We start from the raw sequence: 21,794 nt of genomic DNA, 5'->3' as shown, positions 1-21,794 counted from the left end.
TCTAGGGATCACACAGCATTAGTGTGCCACTCTGGAGAGAGCACCACCAATTCCTGCTGATCCAAAACCAGACCTGTGGGAGACCAGAGAATCTTTTCCTTAAAGCTGGACTACCAGTTATTCCTGCCATTACTTAGGAAAGTGCACTTTCTGTAGCTCCTGTTGGAGTGAGCAGAGGTGATGTGAGAACTTTTGTACCAATACATCTACACAGAGAAATACTGAATGCTTCAATGCTCTCAGGTAGCATTGCCCAGGCAGATCTTTGCCATGCAGCTGCCACAGATGCTGAGCTCTTGACCACCCCTCATATCTTCTGACCAGTAACATGTTTTTGAGACAATGGCTTACAGTGTTTTAAGTCACGTCACAGTGATCTAAGAGCACACATTGGATCAGCTCAGTTTTGCCTAAGTTGATTGAAGAGTGATTGAATTGGAGAGTGCATCAAATGGCTCTCTAAGGGCTCACAACCATTCTGACCAGAAGTTTAATATAAATCCTTCAAAATACAGTATAGCTATTGGGAACTCAGTACCAGCAGCTTCACTCTAAAGATCTGCTCCTGTAAAACTTCCTAATGCAAATATAGCTGAAAAATATTAAAATTGAGTTACAGATAACAAGATTTACCTCTTACTCTGTGATTTTTTTTCTATGCAGTTGTCTGAAGTTCACAGCAGCATTTTACTATTATTCTATAGGTTATTTACATGTGGAGGAATTTTGTAATCAGATAAAACAACTGAATAGCACCATACAACCACAGAGAATCTGAGACACATTTACTTTGAAGAAGAGCAGCAGGCAGATAACATTTAAGTGCATCTCAGAATCCTATGAATTTACATAGTGATGAAAAAATCAGTTGGTTTTCAAACGTTAATGCCCTACTTATTGTTCATACACAGCTGTAGAAAGATGATCTGTGGTCTTTTCAAGGGCAAAGCAGAGTCTTTTCTATGCCAGAGTAGAGGTATTTAATGAAACAATGCATGCAAAAGCACAAAATGTGTTCAACCTTCATGGTACAGATCTTGCAGCAAGGGCAGGTTTTGCATCTGTTTCAGCCACAGTTTGGTCCGGGTTTAACCTAATGAATCTGGGTCCCAAGAGACCCACATTCTCCTTGCACAGGTAGGCCAGTCATTCATTAGCAGTGTCCTTTCAAAATGCAGATGCTTAAACCTGCTGTGTTTAAATGGTACTTAAAATGACATCATGTTGGGAGAGGTTCAGAAGAGAGAAACAAGACTAAGCACAAGCATGGAAGAGCTTCCATGCACAAAATGACTGAGGTAGGACTCCTAAATCTGAAGAAGATGTGATGTGGGTGAAATGCAGTTCAGAAGTCCATGAATCTATAGGTCACATACTGGAGAGGGAAGGTCTCTCTGATTCTCCCAGTACCAGAGATACAGGATGTCAAAGGAGGTCACTGGGAGAATGTGGTTCAACGTAAATATGAGAAGTTTGATTGTATCTGTTGATAGCACACCTGGGAATTGCCTCAGTAGTTGCCAAAATCTCATGAAGGTCTCAAAGATCATGGAAGAAAGTGCCACCAATCTCTATTAAACAGAGATTCTATGTTGTGTTTGTGTCCAACCAGGATATTCCTGTTGCATAAGCAAAATACTTGCATCTGCAACACCTCTCATTGCTACTACAGTTTTCACTAGACCACGTTTCCCACTCCTTCCATTAGGGTTGTCATGATGCATTTAGATTACTTGAAATTACAGGGCAATGTATTAAAATGAATACATAAATTAAACTCAATTCTATGAACACACTAGGAAAGAAAACAGACACTTCAAATTTTGCACAAACTAGTCTAACATGCCAATGCAGTGATTAATCATTTAATTCATGATGTTTCCAGCTTGCAGTTCTCTTATTCATAACTCACAACACACACAGCAATGAACAAAATAGTTACCTAATAGACAGTGAGACTGCTCATTCTTCCTCCCCATCACTTTGTGGGTGTCCCCTGTTTCACACCTGGAGGCAAAAATGCCTCAATGGCCCACCTGTTGTTGGATTCACTTTAAAAGATTTTTGGGTAAGCCAATGTATTTATAACTTCCAGCTTGGAAGCTTGATTCTACACCATTTCCCCAAATTATTGGATTCTGAGGAAACGGTCACACAATCAATATTGTGGATTATGACTGCAGGAGATGGCAAGCTGCAGGTGATGGCAGCTGCATCATGTCCTCCTCCCCTCCCTATCAATCACATCCTGTCTAAGATTTGTTGTGGCTTTGAGTGGTGCTTCCAGCATATGTCAGGGCCTTGTGTCCACTCTGTGGTAGCCAAAAGCTGAGCAGGAGCTGCGTGAGCAAGGGCTCCCTTTTATTCCCAGACTAATTCTGTGGAGACCAGACAGGCACAGCCCTGTTTGAGTTAGAATGCAGGTGACTTTTGGAAAAGGCTGAGCCCAGCTTGGATCTCCTCACAGGGTACACTCTCCCTCACTCATCCAGCTATCATGCCAGCTCCAATACACATGACAATTCCTTCGCTTCCATGGACACTTATAGTATATTTTAGACTTTCCTCTTTCATAACAGGGATGTTAATTCTGGTTTTCCCACCTCGTTCGATCTGGTCGTCTTCCATTGTCTTCCTTTGTTGTGCCATCACTCAAATTCAGAAGTTAGCACCAGCAGCCACAGCCTTCTCCTTGGGAAAAACAAGGATAAATATGAAAGCAACATGCTGAGAAAATGGCATAGCAGGAAGGAAAGTGCCCAGCAGCAGAAAGGGGCGGGGGGCCGGGTGTGTCACTGATTTGGCAGTGCTTATTGATTAGCTTCAGTTCAAACCAATTATCACTGGTAGTACCAGTCACTAGAAAAGTCAATGCTCAGTCACATTCTCTCATTTTGCTGCACAAATCAGAGGCTGCCATTGCTTGTGAAAGGTCACAGCTTGGTGATAACCTAGCAGCACAGGCACTGAGGCTTGTCAAGCTTTTTACCTGTAAAAGCAATTATCTAATGCCGTGGTATCTACTACTGGATTGCTTTAATTGTTTTCTGTGCTTTATCCAACCACATGGGGAAATGCTTGCTGTTATACGTCCTTTTTGTACGTAGTAGACAGTAAGAGCAGGTAGTTATTCCTTGTAGAATGAACTATGTATGACCTCAAAATATAATGCAGCATAAAGGTTCACTAGGATGGGATGGTAATAGGGGACTTGACAGTGCAGGTGGAGGATCGTAAGGGAGGCATCAGGCTACAAATAGCTCACCAGGAGTTAATAAATGGTTGTCAAAGGGTGCAACATTAGGAGGTAGGTAAGAAAAATTCTAGATGTAACCAAAGAGACCAAACAACCAGTACCCAACACATGTAAAATGCATCATGTAGCAAATTAGGATCTACTGTGGAGCTGAATCAATAAAAAAGGGACAAGATGTGGAGGGTACAAATCTGTAAAATCACCTCTGATGTATCATAGGGTGGCAAGGAAGAAATTTTCTGTTGTGTTTATCCCAGTGAAGAGGAAGATAAACTCTCCCCAGTAATATCAGACTCTGCTTGGTGGAGGACCTGGGACACTGGTGACTTGCTCTTACACACACCCCCACCCAGACCGAAGATATCATAGGGGCAGTGTAGAGGTGCATAAAAAAGCAGAGAAAGTGGACTATGCTGTAAAGTTTATCTGCACCAGTTTTACCTAATATAATTTGTACTATAAATGTTAGTATCACTGTAATAAAGATACAGGAATATAATTCCATCCTAGTTATTTCAGCTACTAATAATTCTCTGATTAGATTATCTTTAACAAGACTAACAATGTATTCTCCCCAGGTGTAAGATATGTTTCCTTTTGGTCATAGCAAGATTTGGAATGTGACAAGTTGATGGCTATTGGAGCAACATGCCCCACAGCTTGAATGTAACAAGTTGGTAACAAAACAGGTGTGTTTCAGGAGTGAGTTTTGTTTGTATTTAGTGTCTCTGAGCTGCTGGACTGTGAGAGCTGTGGAAGCAGAGGTTTTGTTTTGGAATGTTTCCACCCCAGTGCATCTCTGAGCTGTGATGGTTGTGTTGAGGACCCAAGTTCAGCCCGCTCAAAAAAGACCCTCAGCTGAAGAATTTGAACGCTGTAACTCTTTTCAGGTTCAGAGCTCCTCCCGATCTGAGGTTGCCAATCTGTCCTCACTATTTACTGATCACACCCTATGTGTACATAAAGTGCAATCACAGCACTCCCTGCTTCTCCAGTCAGGTTTTGCCCTTGCTTCATGTGACAGCCTATGCACGGGCTGGCAAGTGGCTGAAATCCTACAGGCTATCCTCATTTTGTCCTTATGGTTTTTGTGAGCACCTCGGTGCACAGTGAGCAGGCTTGTGGTGCCATGGGCTGCTGACACCCCATGTCTCTGTTCCCAGCCATCACTTCAAAATACCCCTCTATAAATTATAAATAAGAATACTTCCTGTCTTTTGGCAAAGGTAACTCAGCTTAATGTGTGTTAGTAAAATGACTTGAAATATGTAGCTGAGAGAAGAACTCTTTAAAAATGGGACATAGGTAAGGTTTCATTAGGGGCAAACTGGTGCCTTAATGGTCTCTGACAAGGTAAAGAAAATTCCAGGGATTTTCCTGGCACTAGTGATGTTTTCTGGAAATCTTCACCTTCTCCAATTCATCAGGTAGCCAGTTGTTAAAACAGAATGAAAACCAAAGGAAAACAGTTAAAATTAGCCTGTATTTTTTTTCATTTAAATAAATGTAAGTTTTTTCTCCTTAGCATCAAAAAAGGCACTGTTATTAGCATGGCTCAGAAGTGCACTTTTTAATTTTTACAATGAAGATGCAGCAACTGGTGTCTACAGTGCTACTGTGTAGAAGTAATTGATCAAAATACAGAACACAACACACAAGTGCAATCAGACACGCTTTATTTTGAATTCTTATTACACTGTATATATAAAATGTCTGGAATAGAAAGCAGGTTTGTATGCAAGAGCACAAAATGGATAATTGTATTAGAAGATGAAGATCTTGGTAACACTGCTTAATTACCTAACAGAGATTCTCACCTTGCACTGACAACACATTGTCCAGTTTCTTCTACCCCACAGGACTTATATGGGAGACTTTGACATTGCAAGGTTTCTAATGTGGTCACATAAGCTGTATGAAATGAGGGTGTGTCCACGCCTGAAGCGAAAACCCCCAAAAGTCTGGTTTTCCTGGATCCTGGGGTAGTCCCGGAGGATTTGAGGTGGTATTAATTTTTACTTTGTTCCCACACTTTGATAAAAAGAGCAGCTGTGTTTTTCCTCTCCCAAGATTTTAACAGCTGGTTACAGGTCTTGCAGGAGGTACTGTGGGCAGTGCGTGGCAACAAGAGGAGCAGAAGGGAAGGCATCTCCTTTGCTTTTCACTGAGACCACTGACATGGTCATCAAATGATATGGCCATCCAGTAAAGCCTCAGGGTTTAAAGAGCAAGATGTTCCTTTTAACTTTAGAAGCTCAACTTGCTCCCCTGGGCTGTTAATCCCTGATCTGCTCTTACATACACACTGTGGCCAGAGGGGAGGAGTTGCTGTGGATTGTGTAAGTTTCTGACTCTCAGGATACATCTTTATTCCTTTCCCAGATGAGTTTCTGTCCCTCAGTACTCCCGGGGTTACTCATGTAGTTCTGATTTAGCCATGACTCTTGGGAACTTTCAGGCATGATTTAATTTAAATACTCAAATTTTTAGTCTAAAGTTGCCCCCAGCTCCAGTGTAGGATATTGGCTAGGCTTGTGGGACTGGCAGGAGAAGACCCTCAGGTTCCCTGCTCCTCTCCTCTTTCCTTCACCCCATTTGCCAGCCTGCACTGCTCCGGGACAGCGAACACTCCTGACACACTCATGTGGGAGATTGGTCTACAGGGTGGGCTCAGGGGAGAAAAAAAGGCAGAGTAGGGTGAAGACAGAACACATCTTGCACAAGAGATATGACCAGCAAATGCAGGTTTTGTGTGATAAACTCTGAGCAGAGACAGAAAAACTCTGGATTTTTGCCCAGCAAAGTAGAGGAACAGCATACCAACTGCATATGGGGTCTGATGAGGCTATGAAGTGAGTATATGTGAGTGCCTGCGCACATGAGACAATAGCAGAAAAAGCATAGGGAAGATGCAAGATGAAACAAGGGGCTGAAAATATTCTGGAGATAAAACATCCTGAGAGATGCTTCCAGCAAAGTGGGTCTCCACAAACCAGAACGTTATAATTTGCAAAGATAAAGCAGACCTTTTAGCTAGAAATACCTGTTTCTATTGCAGCCTGAATGATCTATCATAATATTGTGTAGTTCAGTATAAGAATTTATAACAATTGCTTCTTTATTTTTTCCATCCCTCTTCAGTGAAATACCAGGCCTTAATTAAAATTAAAGTTCAAATTACTCTGGCGAATGGAGCTTTTCAAATTCCCTTGCAGCACTAATGCAAAAGACCATAAATACAAGTGAACTACAGGAATAATATGACCTAGAATTGCCTTTAATTACATATAGCTAATTTTAAATCATTCAGCATCCAGGTGCTTTTTTATTCTCTCCCCAGACATACCAATTAGTTTGCTTGATAAATTTTTTTCAGCACAAGGATGATCAAAATAACAATAAGCAGATTTATACCTCTCCATCAGCCACCCATGATATTTTTAAATATACCTAAGTGAGAGAAGAAGGCAGCACCTTGGTTCACGGTTTCTGAATCTGAACATTCAGCTCACCATACACATGCCTCAAAGCATCAGAATTCAGGCTTGCAATCAGCTTTCGTAAACCCGGTCGCATTGGGAAAAATTTTACTTCCCAGGTCAATGTAGAGTTCATTGGGATTCTCCTGAATAAAAAAAAAAAAAAAAAAAGAAAAGTAGCAATATTGTAGTCAGTCAGCCAGTGCTTTCAACCTGACACACAACTGGAGGAACTGAAGGTGGATAGTATAACATGTCTAAAATCTTTTATGTTTCACTCACTCTCATAAACATCATACAAATTACTCTCTCCATCTTCTTTTCCTCTCAGAACTGACCCTTTTAAAGCCTCTTCTAGCCTTTCCTCCAGGCTAATTTTAAATTTCCAAAACGAATCAATTTTCTTATGTCTCCTGTCTCTTCCTCTCATGATCACTTTTGGAATGACCTTCTTTATATCTAACATATACTTTTCCAATTTACAATTCCATTTTTCTTGGTTATTATAGCCTATAGCCTGGCGGTGATTCTTTACATGATTAAAGAAAGTCCAAGTGTCCAGGTCATACCCCTGCAAACCCTATGAGATGTTGAAACCCTCTGTAACTCCTACCCTGAATCTCCCTAGTAGCATCAGCAGATCTCCTCAGTGGCCCCTTCAGATGACTTCTTCATGTCCATACAAACAAGTCAAAGTATTCTTGGGAGTCCTGCTGTTGTTGGCTACCCTCTTACATTATGTATGACCCTTGATAACTCATATACAGAAGAACAGTATTCTGCACTGTTCTTGATTTTCAATTTCTTTGCTGCAATTAAGATGCATGGAGAGCCTCAGGTATTGGGTTTCTGTGTTTTCTCAGTGCTTTCACAAGATTCTGTGTGCAGATTTTGAAGGCTGGTATTGATTGATTGATTGATTGATTGATTGATTGATTGTGTTTGGTTGATGCTGGGATGCAACTGCTCCAAAGGAAGCAATGGACAAAGTGGTGTAGTGGGGACCTGTTTATGAGAATTAATGATATTTTCCTCAGCATTAAATAAGAGGGTTCTAAGTTCACTGTTCTTATCTCATATGGCTACAGTCTCCTGAAAACTGAAAAAAGTGGGAGCAAAGCAAGCCTATACTTCAGTCACTGTTTCAAATTCTCATCTGATAGGCTTTGGTTCTCAGGTTCCATGTCCTATGCCAGGGTCAGGACAGAAATGTCTGCCCAGGCTTAGCACAAGCTGCCATGAGACAAGAAACCTTAATTAGTTCTAAATGAGCTAGCCTGGAATCCTCCCACCTGAGTATTTGTTTCAGTGCAAGACTGCCTCTGGTAAAATTAGGTATTCCAGCTCCTTAGACGTTATCTTAGGTATCTCTACATGGCACTGCACTGCATTTTGCAGATACAGATAGAGGTACCTTGGGGCATGTACCTACTTTTAGAAAGAAAAAAAAAGCAGAGAAATACCATATTTTTGATGTGAGCATGTGCAGACTGCTTTCAGCAAGTGTTTTCTCTCTTTTTATCTTTGTTACTAATGAGAGAGATTCTCTTCCCCATAGCTGGTTGGCTTGCATCCACCAGATGCCCACTAAAATGGAATTATGATAAACCAGCAACTTCAATTGCTAAAAAAAGTAAAATACCTTTTAGAGTGTATGGCAATTATCTGCAGGGGATTATCTGAATGGAAAGTGAATAAGTTATTTTACAAGTCTGCTGTGCAGAGTATACTTATTAAGCAGTTGGGGGGCCAGATTCTCTAAGGATGAAAGTTTTTGGGCCACAACTTCACAGTACTCCAGTGAGAGAGGGTAGCACTACCATCTTTGTTTTATAGTGCTATCATCTCAGTACATGTTTATATGTGTGTATGTGTGTGTGTGTGTGCAGGAAGACAACCACTACACTGGGAAACCAAACCTGTCTTTTCCTGTCTCTATACTGTCCTGTTTCTAAAACAAGTTGCTTCTCACTACAAATGCTAATACAAGCTTAGCTTTGACATATAGAAACACCCAAAATTACTTACCTGCTAGTGTGAAAGTATGCTTGGCTATAATCCTTCTAGCACTATCCATCACTGCCTGGTTAATTCTCATTTGTCATGCAAAGACTGTGCCCTGTATAAGAATTGCTGCTGCCAAAGGTTTTTCCATAACTCATGCTCCTCATCTGCCTGAGGCTAATAGCTAAATATCAATATCTTTATCTATATATAGACTTTATGAATGGTCAAGACTGAAGGACTGAAGCCCCCAGGCCTCTACATTGCCAGAATAATGTATCAGCTGGGTCACACATGACCAGTGAGTTTTATGGAGCCATTCAAGTGATGCAGAAAAGCTACCTGAAAAGTACACAGAAGCAAAACCCTGATCCCTACACAGAACTGTAAAATCTCCATCCCATATATAACAGTCCCTGGTAAATAGGGAAGTGTTGGGAGGGTGGGGAAAGCCTAGAATGTGTTTAACTCTCTTTGCAAATGGAGTAAGCCACCCTGATCTGATCTTCCTGGGAAAGAACTCAGTGATGAATGATTCTGCATAATATGCTGAGCCATCACCACACTGGAGCCATTTATCACTGTGAATGCATGGAGACAAATGTGACTATTATTTACATAAACTACAACTGCCCCTTGCTCTCTCCTTTGTGTGTATCACCTGCATCCTACATTCACCTCAGAGAAGCTAAACCTTAAAATTACTAAGCTGATCCATTTCCATGTTCAGTGCTGCCAAGGGCATTACTGGAAAAGGGAAAACATGGTGACTCTAAGGAAAATGACGTGTGTTCCATGAGTAATTTTTCTCCCTTAACCCTTGTGCCTTTGATGCACCTGATACTTTCTGCATCCTTGAAGGTGAGGGCAGTCCACAGCAGCTTTTGGATTGAAAAGGATGCAGAACAACAGGGGAGGCTGGCACAGCTGGGCAGCAATGAGGGCTATTGCCACAATTTGTGTAACTCCTGTGGACCATGCTGAGTCATGCTCTGCAGCACTTGTGACATACCATGTGCACAAAGCAAACACAGTATGCTGCCCTTTCACGGTTATTTTTCTATCAGCTCCACTCTGGAGATTAGTTGTGATCTTTTTATCCCTGTCCCAGGTGCAGTCAGGCTCAGACCTCCCCTGCTGGCTGCAGAGGATGCTGACAATTTATGCAGCTGCTGAAGCACAGGCAATTTTTCAAACTCCTTTTACACACACCTGGGGACCATCAGCTCAGGTAATGATAGATACTAAGTCCAGATAGATAGATGCCCAGGACTAAGCAATAGCCTAAAAATTTTCCAAGTTTCCCCATTATATACCCTTGGCTAATGCTAAGCTCATAACACTGAACTCAAATGGAAAGAGGATTTACAACTCGCTTAGCGTAGGGATATAATGGTGTCAGGGTAAGGTGTGACTCTGAGAATAATGAAAGTGGCTTTCCTTTCAGGTCTGGGAGCCCCTGTGCTGGGCACATGCCTGTGTGCCAGGGCAGCCCAGTGCAGTGGAGCTACTGGGGGGAGCTGTGTGCTCTCACACACTGCAGCATGCTATGCCAGCAGGCTCTGCAAACAACACACATTTTGTGTCTTGACATGAGCTTGAAAAGATCATCTGAGGTACCTGAATGTCTTGTATAATCATGATTAACATGAGCAGAGAAAAGCCCTTTCTGAAAAACAGCACAGGACTCGATTTGCACATGCTGAGTGAGCGGCAGTAAACACTTCAAGCGCAGGATAAATCTTCCTCTCTGTGATAGCGGCTTGTAGGTACTATTGTCAAGTGCTAAAAACAAAGTAATACAGTGAAAAAGTAAACTTGGGCTGCACTAGCAACCACCCACAAACACTACCAATTCCTCCAGTCCTAGTGCTGAACAGATGAAATGTTCTCACAGTCTCTCTGGATAGCCCAGCTTCTACTGACTATTGAGACCTATAGCTCCCCTGTGTATTGGATTTTAAAGTACAGAGAGTGTTTGAATTAAATTACTCAGCACAGCATTAGTTAAGTGTCTCTTGTGAGCTTCCTACTGTGAGCAAGCAGGGGGCAAACTCCCAGCTGGTTGTGCTTTCTTCCGTACCCGAACTGCTTTTTTATTGTTCTCAGCACGCCAGGTCCCTCGAGGCGGAGTGTGACATTCTCCAGGGTTTGTTTCAGAGGATTGGTGAATTCCACAATCACAGACGCTTCTTTACCAGCTACCAGTTCACCTTTGGTCTGCAAGACAAGGAAAGGACAGTGCACCAGAAACTGATAACAACAGATACATGGTACTGGCAAGGCAGAAGAACAGAGCGCACAGCAGCACAGCACGAGGCAAAGGAAGCCTAGTGAGAAGAAAATTGTTGGATGGCACATTTTTCCACCCACTGTAATTTTCCTTCCAACCACATGGCAGATCAAGAGGCAGGCCCTCATTTCCATAGAAAACCAGAAGTGCGCATGTACAGTTCTGGAGCTGAGGGCCCAACTGAGGGTGAATCCAGATGATGGGGTCTCTCTCCCAGACTCTGCCCTGCTCCTCAGGCTCCCCACCAGCACTGAAGTGATCTGCTCAGGACATAAGCTCCAGAAGAGAAGGGCAGCTCTTCGTACCCTCAATTAGCAACACCAGGCTGGAGTGGTTGCACCCTCAAAACTGTCGTGCCCATCTTCTTCCTGCTTTTGCATTCTCTTCTTATGCTCTGAATGATTTCTAAAGCTGCACGTGTGCTCTATGGAGGCCTGAAGGCCAGTTTTCCTCCAAACCCTATGTAAGCAAAAGAGCAGTATATTTTGCACTGGAAAATAGTAAACCTCCAAACAAATGTGTTTTTTAAACAACAGCTACATACATGGGGGTTTGGGGTTCTTTAGCCCCCTGGAAACTCAGCATTACTCGCAGAATGTTTGTACTTGCTCAGGCAAAGGTTTTCAACTTATGGCTGGCAGACCTTCCAGCCCACTTCATGGTCCATCAACTGACTTAAAGGGCCTTGAAAAAGGAAACTAAGAAAAACAAGTGTCTTGTCAATAAATTTAAAGCAGTGTTTTAAGGAAGTATGACATTTGTAAAAAGCTGCATTGACTCTGCTCTAAAGGACTACTCTGTGCCAAAAAAAATAATAAAATTACTGGAGTAAAGGCCACCTGAATGTGCAAAAGGACATCAGTGGCATTTTCAGAAGTCTTGGCTCAATTAGAGATCCTAAAATCTCTTTATTTCAGTTGACCATTTAAGATCACTGGGTGTGATTCACAATCATCCCAAAGTCCCACACTTGCAGCTGAGACCATGACATGTATTTGCTGGTCTTGTTTTTGTAACCTGCTCTCAAGGTTATATCTCAATATGGTGTAATTTCCTCAACTGTTGAGTCTGACAATCTCCTTAGACCAACAGAGAAAGATCAAAGGTGCATCTGAAGACATCATGGAGGATACATTTTTTTCATTCTTCTCTCTCTCTCACACATTAAGAAATTTGGTTTGCCAGTCATATTCACTGAAAAAAAAAACTTGACATGAAAACTAAACACATAAACAATCTAAAATTTCTTTAAAAGCAATAAATCAAAATTTCCTCTATCAATGCATGCTCACACACATGCACACACACACACACACACACACATACACACACATACCCCCCTTTAAAAAATCCAGATTTTAAAATGCCGGTGTGTTTTATCCATCACAAAGAAACAGAAGAGAGAAACTTAGTTTAACTCGAAAACATGGGTTTTGGACAACAGTCTATTCTATATGCTAAAAATCCTTTCTTCAAAACAGCAGGGAGTATAAACTCTATTGAAGTTGAAAATCTGAGATTATGTTGAAGATGTTCTGTTTAAGTATTGAATTGAAAGAATTCTTTACTTTTAAAATTTGGTTGTTGAAAGCAGGTATTTGAAATAGAGTTTACTTGTCTTCTTTACCTCCTCCCCCTCAATGCTCAGTAAACCAAAAATACTTTGTTTGAAAGTACAATTTTCAGATCAGAACATCATGGTATTTCTAAAGACCATGAAACAGAGGAGATTTTTTTGGCAAACTTTGCTGTAGTCTTGAGCCACATTTCTAAAAAAAAGGCTTTTTTTGCCATAAGGCTGCAGTTGCTACATAAATTATCATATGGAAACCTGAGCACTGGTTCAAATAAATATATAGAGGGGAACAGTTGTATAAACTTTGATTTCTTTGAAGGTCCTGAATTTTACAGAGCTGCATGAATACAGCATGAAAAAAGCAGGTCCAAATTCCATCATTCAAAGCAGATGAAGGCTTGGTGCTTTTGAAAACTATGCTATTCATTTGTATGCTTCGTTATGAATTGAGACATTTAAATCCCAATTAAATTGCTTGTTAAATTAATCCCAGTTGAGTTAAAATGGCTTGTCTTTTCCATACAATATAGGCTCCTTGTAGTATCACAAGAATTACCCTTCTCCATTTTCATAGGTACCACACTGTCTGCAGAAATGCTTCAACTTTCAGGGAACACCAGTGACAGTACATTCAGAGTGGCAGCAAAGCACTGAAATCCCAAGACATTGTCCCAAATGAGTGCTGCCCATTCAGGTTTGGAGAAATTTTCCAGAAGCCCTCCCAGCAAAATCACTTCAATAGCAGTGCTCTTCATTCTTCAGCAAGAGGCCCCTGTGCTGCGTTGCTTTAAATAAAATGGACTTCTGGAGTAGTTGAAGAACTTGAATGACTTGAGTGAGTAATCTCTCTAACCCTCTCCGTTTCTTCAGCTTTCTCAGATGTTTCCCCCTCTTTCCTGCACTGAGATAATTTCAGCTCTTCACTACCAGTGCTGCTGTCAGCCTCTCTCTTCAATGTAGGGACACTCAATACACTATATAATGTACCTATCACGTCCTCACACACTCCAGCCAGCCACTGCTCTATCAGGTCCATGTTAGATTCTCTAATGGTCATAAACATGCACACTCCTCTGCCCCACAAGTCAATGCAACACCCTTGTAGAGAACACATCCCTTCCACCACAACCTTGAGCTACCTTGATCCGCAGGGTGGGAATTTCCAGCATTATCGCCTTCTGCACGGCCAGAATCTTCCCCGTTTCATTGATCCTTGCAGTCACAAAGAAATGAAAGGAGGCTTGCTCCAGCAGGTCACTCATGTACTCGCTCGATTTGATCACGATGTCGAAAGAGCTGGCTGAGGGAAGACACAGGAAAGAAAAAAAGGCATCTGAAGCAATCTAATCACTAACTGCTCCTCCCATGGAGCAGTGCCAATTACATGAGTGCCTTGGAAAAAAGGTGGCTTACGAGCCAAATAATGGCTTTGATTTTTTTTCTCCAAATGAACTTAATTTCTTTACTACACCATTTCCCCTCTGATTTTTCCCTCTTTCCATTTAGGCTCTGAGCTTCCAGGGGCAAGGGCTGGGTTTGTCCACAGCTCCTACTCAGTGGCCTCAGTATGGACCAGGTCACTGTGGAAGGTATGTAGGTGCTACCACAAAATAAAGGAGAAGGAAGGCTGGAAATATATATCTACTGGGCACAAATGTCCAAAACAGCTTTTGAGTGTCATTTCTGTTAATGTTTGCTTTTTCAATTTACTCCTGTTCTTTCTTTGCCTCTCTTCTTGGCACAGGGATGCTATCAGAGTAGCAACTGGAGGGTGTGAGCCCATGAAGGCTACCTGAGAGATCACCTGCTCTCCAGGACATGGCTGGATGTCTGCCTTTGTTCTACACTGGACTTGCTTGCAAAATTTAGCAAGGTCTTCCTGTCACCCAGCACACCCTCCAGAGAGTTTTCACGTGGTCTCTGACAATAATTATTAGAAGGAACAAGTCCCTGTAGGCTAGAGAGTTGAGAAGCAGGGAATCATTAATTTTAACTATATTGAACTGCAATTCCCAAGCCAACAATGGTGTGGGAATGTGATGCAGAGAATCAGACCTGCTAACTGACCAGGCAAAATATATAGACCTGGAGCTCTTCTCTCTATAAACATTCATTACAACCCTAGTAAACACATCACGATCTCCCATCTGTTACCTGTGATGATTACTGTTATCCGTTATTTGTATTGTATTTGTGACATACACTGTAAACACTGAGATAATTGAACTCAGTTGGGTAAATGAAATTCACCCCTTTTTGCTCTTTTGATCCGCTCACATCAAAACCAGTTCCTTGATTTGGTTTCAGATCTATTCCCTTGGTGGCCACCTGACCTGGATTTACTAGGCCAGCTTTAAATTTACTTGATGTGCTCCTGCTCCCTCCCTCTCACTCTTTATCTTGTGTAAAAGAATTTCCCATAGTACCATTAACTGTAAATTATAAATCAGGCAAGGTATTTCTCATCTGAGAAGTAAATAATTAAATAAATTAGTTACAAACAGGAGAAATTCACTTTACAGTGGAAGAAAAGACAAACTTTTCTGTTTAAATTTAATTGCTGTAGGAAAAAAAAGAATAGACTTCCATTGCCTTAGCACTGGCTGTGCTGGTAAGCTGTCAGTACCACTTACTGCATCTGGGAAAGCCAAGGGAGACACAACACTGAGGTGCCTTACAGTTTTTTTCAAAAAAACAGAGAAAGCTAAATATAACTTAGTAGATGTGAGAGCACCTTTGAAGGCACTGGAAGGTTTAAGCTATTCAAATCCTCAAAGATGTTCTCAACCCACACAATTCCTTTAATCATTATTCTGAAAATTGTTCACTCGTTTCCTGTTTGAAAACTTAGCTTGCCTCATGCTTTCAGTATTTTGGGCTGGAAGAAAGCCTTTAATACATCTGTTTAGCATTGTAACTTTTTAATGTATGTATATATATATGTGTACATATGTGTATATATATAGATATAGGTAGCTATATCTGTGTATATACATACACACTCAATTCTTGCCCTGAACAAAGCCTACAAATCCTGCTTGGGTGCCTTGGAAGGTACCCTCCCATTAGATCCCTGACAGATTGTTTTCATGCACTTGCAGATAATCACACTACCTTCCTTCACACTGCCCACCTGCTCTGACACTATTCTTGATTCCACATGTACTTCTTTCCAAGGAAAAGGTGAAAGAATTCATGCTCAAATTTCATGTAACACCTTCACACCTTCAGAAATGATGTAATTTGTGAGGAGTTTTTGTCCTGTTGCAGAACACAGTGCCCCACAAGTTGATGACTGTAGCTCAGATATAAGCAAATTCTCACTTTGAAAAGTGGGATTAACTTTAAAAATGTCTTATTGGCCAGAAGGAGTGATAGGGACATACTCTTGGTACACATACATAAAAATCCATGTTATGTTTTTTTCAGGTCCCTCTGCCCAGTCTGTGCTCACTCACCATTGCTCAATTCAGAGTTTCCAGCACTATTTCAAGAAGCTTTTTTCTTAGCATTAACTTAACTTAGAAAAAATGAATTATGATTCTCAGTGATGTTTAAACATCTATTCATTTCATTTCTTGCAGAGAGGAGCCAAGTGATCCTGAAAGCACTGCAGAAGCTGTATTTTAGGTATTAATACCCTACACAGACCTTTGATAAAAGAGCAGACATAAATAAGTCCTGGAACCATGCACAAATCACAGCCAGAAAATGTAGCAGGCACTTCTCCTACAAGATGACTGAATTTTTCCTCATCAAAGGAGTGACATAGAATTTAGACAAAGACTATTGAAACTGATTTTTTTTTACAGTACGTATTCAAGCCTCCAAAAGTTTTGCAGTATTTCAGATCAGATATTTAGAAACTGATGTAAGTCACTATAAACCCTCACACTGTGTTTTGATAGCATGTATTGGAGCAACCCAATGCCCATTTCCAAGCCCCCTGCAAATGATCCACAGAGTTAGAAAGAATCAGCAAGCAGGTCTCAGGGCTTTTTTACAGGCTGGATGTAGAAGTTTTATTAACCTTCACCAGCAGATCCTTATCTCCTACTTTTTGGAGAATAATCAGTTCCAAATAAAATGTGCAGTTTCAGATGATGTTCAAAGTGAGGAAGAAAGCAGAGGATTTTTTTTGTGGCCTGATAGGAACTGTTGCTCTGTGGAGGCTTCTCACTGAGACAATACTCATCCTCTTTGAGGAAAGAGGGCTTACAGTGTGTCTTGAGCTGGGATAAGGTAGACAAGACAAGAAGCTCAGAGGTCAGCCAGGATTGCTGTGCTCCAGCAGCAGACCCAGTTCAGGAGGCCAAACATTTGGGCTCCCAAACCCCTGCTGCACTCAGAAAGATTGATTTGCCCAGTAGCAGTGTCTAGAAGGCAAAGTCATGGCTGCTGACTCGCTCAGCAGGGAACTCAAGTGAAGGATCCTCTACTTCATCTCCATAAGAGCATATTGTCACACTTTTGCTGAGCTGGAAGCAGTGACCAATGACACAGGCTGTCAGGAGAACAAGTGATTGTCAGTCACTTGTTGCTAGACCCTGCTAGGTAGCAATGGAAGAACAGCAGGTCCTAAATACCTACTGCAGTGGCTGACAGGAAATAGACTCTGTCCAAATTTAAAAAGGGGAACATCCCTCTTCCCTACTTTGAGCAGTACAAAAACCTGTCCACAGCCTCCTGAGCTAGTCTGCCAGGAACTGCTTATCTGATGAGAAGTGGGAGGCAGGATGTCCCTACTGTATTCCAGAGGGCACTAGGAAAAGTAAATGCTGCATCAGTAAAGATAGCTCACCTTTGTTGTCCCTGCCCAGCTGACAAATGTCCCTGCACATTTCAGAATGTCCCTTCTCATTACAGATAAACTTCTTAGATCACCATAAATATGAAATCCTGAACTACACAGTCCTCCAAAACCAGATATTCACTTGAATCTGCTCAGAACTTGTCAGCTTCTACCAGGTAAGACAAGAAATACACCTTTTTGTCTCTGTATATGACACCCTGCGGAACCAGAAATTCCCCTTCACTTGCTGAGATACTACTAGGAAAACAAAGAAATTCAAAGGAAAAACAATACCTTGCTGCTTAATACCTGTGCTCCTTTGATTTCTTTTGTACTAAAGAAGAAAAATTAACAATTCCCAGACATGCAGCTTGGTGTAAAACAGCATTATGCAGGGAGAAACAACCTGAAGTACACAGCCTCAGCTTTAAATGACCATGGTATCCAGCCTAGGGTAAGGAGTGGATCCTTCTGATACCCAATAGAATATCCTACCCCTAGCTACTAGAACTGGATCTACCCAAGGGTGTAAACACTGGTAACAGTTAATAAAACAGAAAAAACCTAGCAGTTAATAACACAGAAAACAACAATGCAAGTCTTACATGAAGAGGGTTCCAGTTTTGCGCTGAAGGAGTGCTTCTTGAATTCACTTTTTGTGACTCCTGTATAAAACACTATGTTGCCCGAAAGGTAGGTAGTTGCAGTATAGGAGTTGCGACTCTTGTTCCTGAAAGTTATAGTGACTTTAAAGTCATTGCCAAGGACTGCCTTTTGTGCTTGGAAGTCCATATCAACGTCTGTCTGTGGCTGGTACGTGGTATCTTGGATACTTTGCTTTTTAACACCATACATCACAGCAGTCTCAAGAGCCAGCCTCTCCTCGTCTGAGCCTAGGAATGAATGAAAACCAGATTTGGAAAAGAAACAGAAGTGCAGGGTTAGCCCACCTACCGATCACAAGGATGTGTCTTCCATAGTTTGTAGTAGCTGAAATGAGTGGGTGAGGACAGTGAAACCTCCTGGGGTAACATTAGCAGTGGAAGAACTTCACATCTGCCCAGAGAGTTGGTGTTAAAGCCGTATCAGACAAACTGATGTAGCTGAATTCCTATCAATACAGCTACACTGGTTTACTCTGTGTACACGTCTGACCTGAATTAGAATCATCTAAACATCTTTACAGAAAGCCTTGAATTGTTTTGAATGCTATGAGTTGCTCCATGACTAGCCTTTATTTTCATCACAACTTACTTAGTCTAAAGCATTTCAGAGTAGCAAAATCTGTGCTCTGTTTGTGCCTTATGATCAAGGCATCTAAAGTGTTTCTGGGATGGAGTTACAAATCAAGAATTCCTGAGGGCGCTTTGGCAGCTTTTCATGAAGCTCTCTCAGTGACAGAGGTTTCCAAGTCATCATCCAGGGTCTGACTGAGATAAGTTTACATCCATATGGTCCCAGCTCATTTCAGGTTACCTTCTCGGAACTTGTACTCCTCAGTAATGTCCACCATTCCATCACCTCCAACTTCCTTGGTCACAATCAACTGCCCAATACGGGCTGTGTCAATCTTTTCTACCACTTGTGTTCCATTTTTCTCCACTCTTGTGTAAAAAATGTCACTATTCACCTATGAAATTAAATGAAGGAAGATTGAGATATATAGAAGTAGAGAGAGGAAGAGAAGTCAGCCTGTCTCCCCCCAAATAATGACACAAACAAATGACTTAATTGACTTAAATCCCACAAATTATTCACACTGGCATTTCATGTTTAAAATTAGTCATATGCTGAGATGCATTTTACTATTCACAGCTTCAGAATGTCTGAGAATATAAACTTCACAAGGCTACAGAGAGGTCATTAAAATTTGGGGAGTACTACTACATATTTCTTGTACCAAAAAGCTTTAGAAATAGAACGTAGAATGCTTAATAGCCAAAATATCTTCATTATTTTCTGTTCTAAGCCATTTACAATTCAATTAGAAGGAAACTTTTCCTGCAGTGTTGCAATTCTGGGGATTCCTCCTCTGGTGATGCAAGAGGTTAGAACTCCAGACTAGGCCCTCTATCTCCTCATTGAGATATTTCCCTCTCAGATCTGTCAGTCAAATCACCCATGTGAGATCTCCATGACCCACAGCAGCCAAGAGCAAGGTGGTGAGTAAAAAGAATGAGCAGCTAGAGCTAGTGACCCATTTACCTCTAGCTAAAGCAAGTGACCCACTCAGCATAGCTGAATCTTGGAAAGGAAAATGACTGCAGCCTGAAGTTTTGATTAAGTCAGAGCAGATTTTCTTATTATTACATTGGGGAGCAGAGATTAGAGAAACCTCTGTCATTCATTAGAGCCATATCACACCTGCTGGCATGTCAAAATACGAGATTGTTCTGTGATACAAAGTATACATGAAGTAACTTCTCATTCTGTAAATTGAAGTAGAGTTTTATCTTCTGTGTCACTATGATCTCACTGATATTACTCATTGCAGTAAAAAATTTTCAAATAGGTACCTCAGCATAGACAAAAGGAGCATCAAATTGGAAGCAAACGTGACCATGCTTAATGGCTTGAACTGAGGCTGGACCACACCTATACATACCTATAGGGAGAAGAGAGACAAAGTGAGAGACTAAATAAATTTAAAACATGTATTAATATAAATCAAAATATTATATTTTCTCAAAGACAAAGGATTCTTGGGGTTTGACGAAATCTTCTAATAGTTTACAGGAATTCCTCACCAAGAAGCAAAAAGCTTAATTTTGTTACCAGCCCTGTAGATAACACAGACTTGAGTCTGGAACAGTCTGGTGGCTCAGTACCTTTAATGGTACTTTAACATCCACTGTAAGTGCTTCAAGCGCTTGAAATACAGTTATAGCTGGTTTTGGTTAAAACAGATAATTTTGGGAGGACTCAGGTATACCACAGGCTGAGAAAGATCTCACTACAAATTTGAGAAGATTGTATTTCAAGAGCTGAGAAATTAAGGATTAGAAAGAAAGAACAGTGACTTTTCACTTTTTTCTCTCCTGCCTACTGTCTGCTCATGTAGTTTAGTTAGGGCTGCATAAAGCAAAGGAAAATTAATTTGATCAGGCTCCTGTATAGGTACTCTAAAATGTGAGAAGCCATTTTTGGCAACAGGATTACATATCTTCTGTACCAAGCAGGCTCCTTCTCATGCAGGATTTTGTGTCCCAGGGCTTCATGAGCAGTGTTAGAATGACAGATTTATTCTAGAGTTCAAAACAAATCAGGAGAAGGCCCTGAGGTGAGTGTGGTTATTTGTCTCAAGAAGTTGTCATTGGCCATATGGTACCAGGTGTCACTGGCTCAGCTATCATCAGCTCATTGCTTGAAACAGAGATCCCGAACATTAGAAAGTGAGCTAAGGAAGGACTTCGAGCAATATTACCATCACTGGTTTCTTGAGGTGTCCCATCAACAACCTGCCATCCTCCAAAACCAACAGGAAGGTCAGGTCTGGTCATCCAAGCTTCGTTCCAGCAATGATAATTCCTTAGACAAGAGATGGGACCAGTATATCAAATTCTTGAGAAGAAGCACACAGACCAAAACAAATCCTGTGTATTTATGCCCTGGTATTATTTCAATAACACCATTTGCCAATTCAGGCACAAAAAAGTTGTCTCTTTTAGAGAGATTTTTAGGTCTATAAGTTTGGTACCTATATGTTAAAACCCAGAAGCCACAATCCTTCATTGTAGTTTCTTGACTGCAAGTTGAAGAAACTTTTTTGTTTCTTCTAAAGTGTTCTGAGTGTAAAGGTCTCAGAAATTATGCCAGTGTTTAGAGATTGTTGGGGTATATGAAAAGCTACACAAACTAGAATCCCTTTCCAGACAGAAACTTCCACTTCAATCTGCCTGCTAAAGCAAACTTTGAATCTTCAAGCCAATGAAACATGATCTGCTTTATAATTATTCAGACTGAAGCTCTGGCATTTCTTATGAAAAGATTTGGGATCAACTCCGCAGGGTACAGTGTGCAGGTTTTTTTCAAAACAAGCATGCTCTGCTGGTTTCCATGCTGGTTGAGAAAAAGACCCTGCATAGCCTTTCTAAAACTATCTTCACTGTGGACTCCTTATAAGTTTTTCCCTGTGTGTCATGCCAATGCATTATTTCAGAGCTCCTAAAACATACATCTTTTCATAAAACCCACCTACAACTTATGGGGGCCAACTTGCATCTTTAGGGCCCAGGACAGTGACCTGAAAGATGAAATTCTGAGAGTAGTTCATCTAGGTGCTCAGGGTTAAAACACTCTCACCTGGCTGGATGCTCAGGAGAATTAAAAAGACAATACAGCACCATCACAGTCTGCCCTGGGTGTTTCAAAGACAAGCAGAAAAGACAGACAGA

General features: G+C 41.2%; 1 protein-coding gene across 3 annotated transcripts in view; it reads right to left on the bottom strand.

Annotated features, from left to right (window-relative positions):
* Positions 1-4,915: 4,915 nt before the first annotated feature.
* F13A1 (coagulation factor XIII A chain) overlaps positions 4,916-21,794 on the bottom strand; it is a 104,479-nt gene continuing 87,600 nt past the window's right edge. For all 3 annotated transcript variants that reach the window (XM_062491318.1, XM_062491396.1, XM_062491475.1), the window contains 7 exons: positions 20,825-20,928; positions 19,917-20,005; positions 18,877-19,030; positions 18,006-18,293; positions 13,748-13,908; positions 10,823-10,959; positions 4,916-6,881 (listed from right to left, as the gene is read on the bottom strand). In XM_062491318.1, coding sequence (XP_062347302.1) covers positions 6,737-6,881; positions 10,823-10,959; positions 13,748-13,908; positions 18,006-18,293; positions 18,877-19,030; positions 19,917-20,005; positions 20,825-20,928 — 1,078 coding nt within the window. In that variant the 3' untranslated portion in view covers positions 4,916-6,736. The remainder of the gene's footprint in view (positions 6,882-10,822; positions 10,960-13,747; positions 13,909-18,005; positions 18,294-18,876; positions 19,031-19,916; positions 20,006-20,824; positions 20,929-21,794) is intronic.

Source organism: Cinclus cinclus, chromosome 1 (genome assembly GCF_963662255.1).
Source record: "Cinclus cinclus chromosome 1, bCinCin1.1, whole genome shotgun sequence".
Classification (NCBI taxonomy): domain Eukaryota; kingdom Metazoa; phylum Chordata; class Aves; order Passeriformes; family Cinclidae; genus Cinclus; species Cinclus cinclus.
The sequence above is the reverse complement of the archived record's forward strand: the minus strand, read 5'-3'. Positions and strand labels throughout refer to the sequence as shown.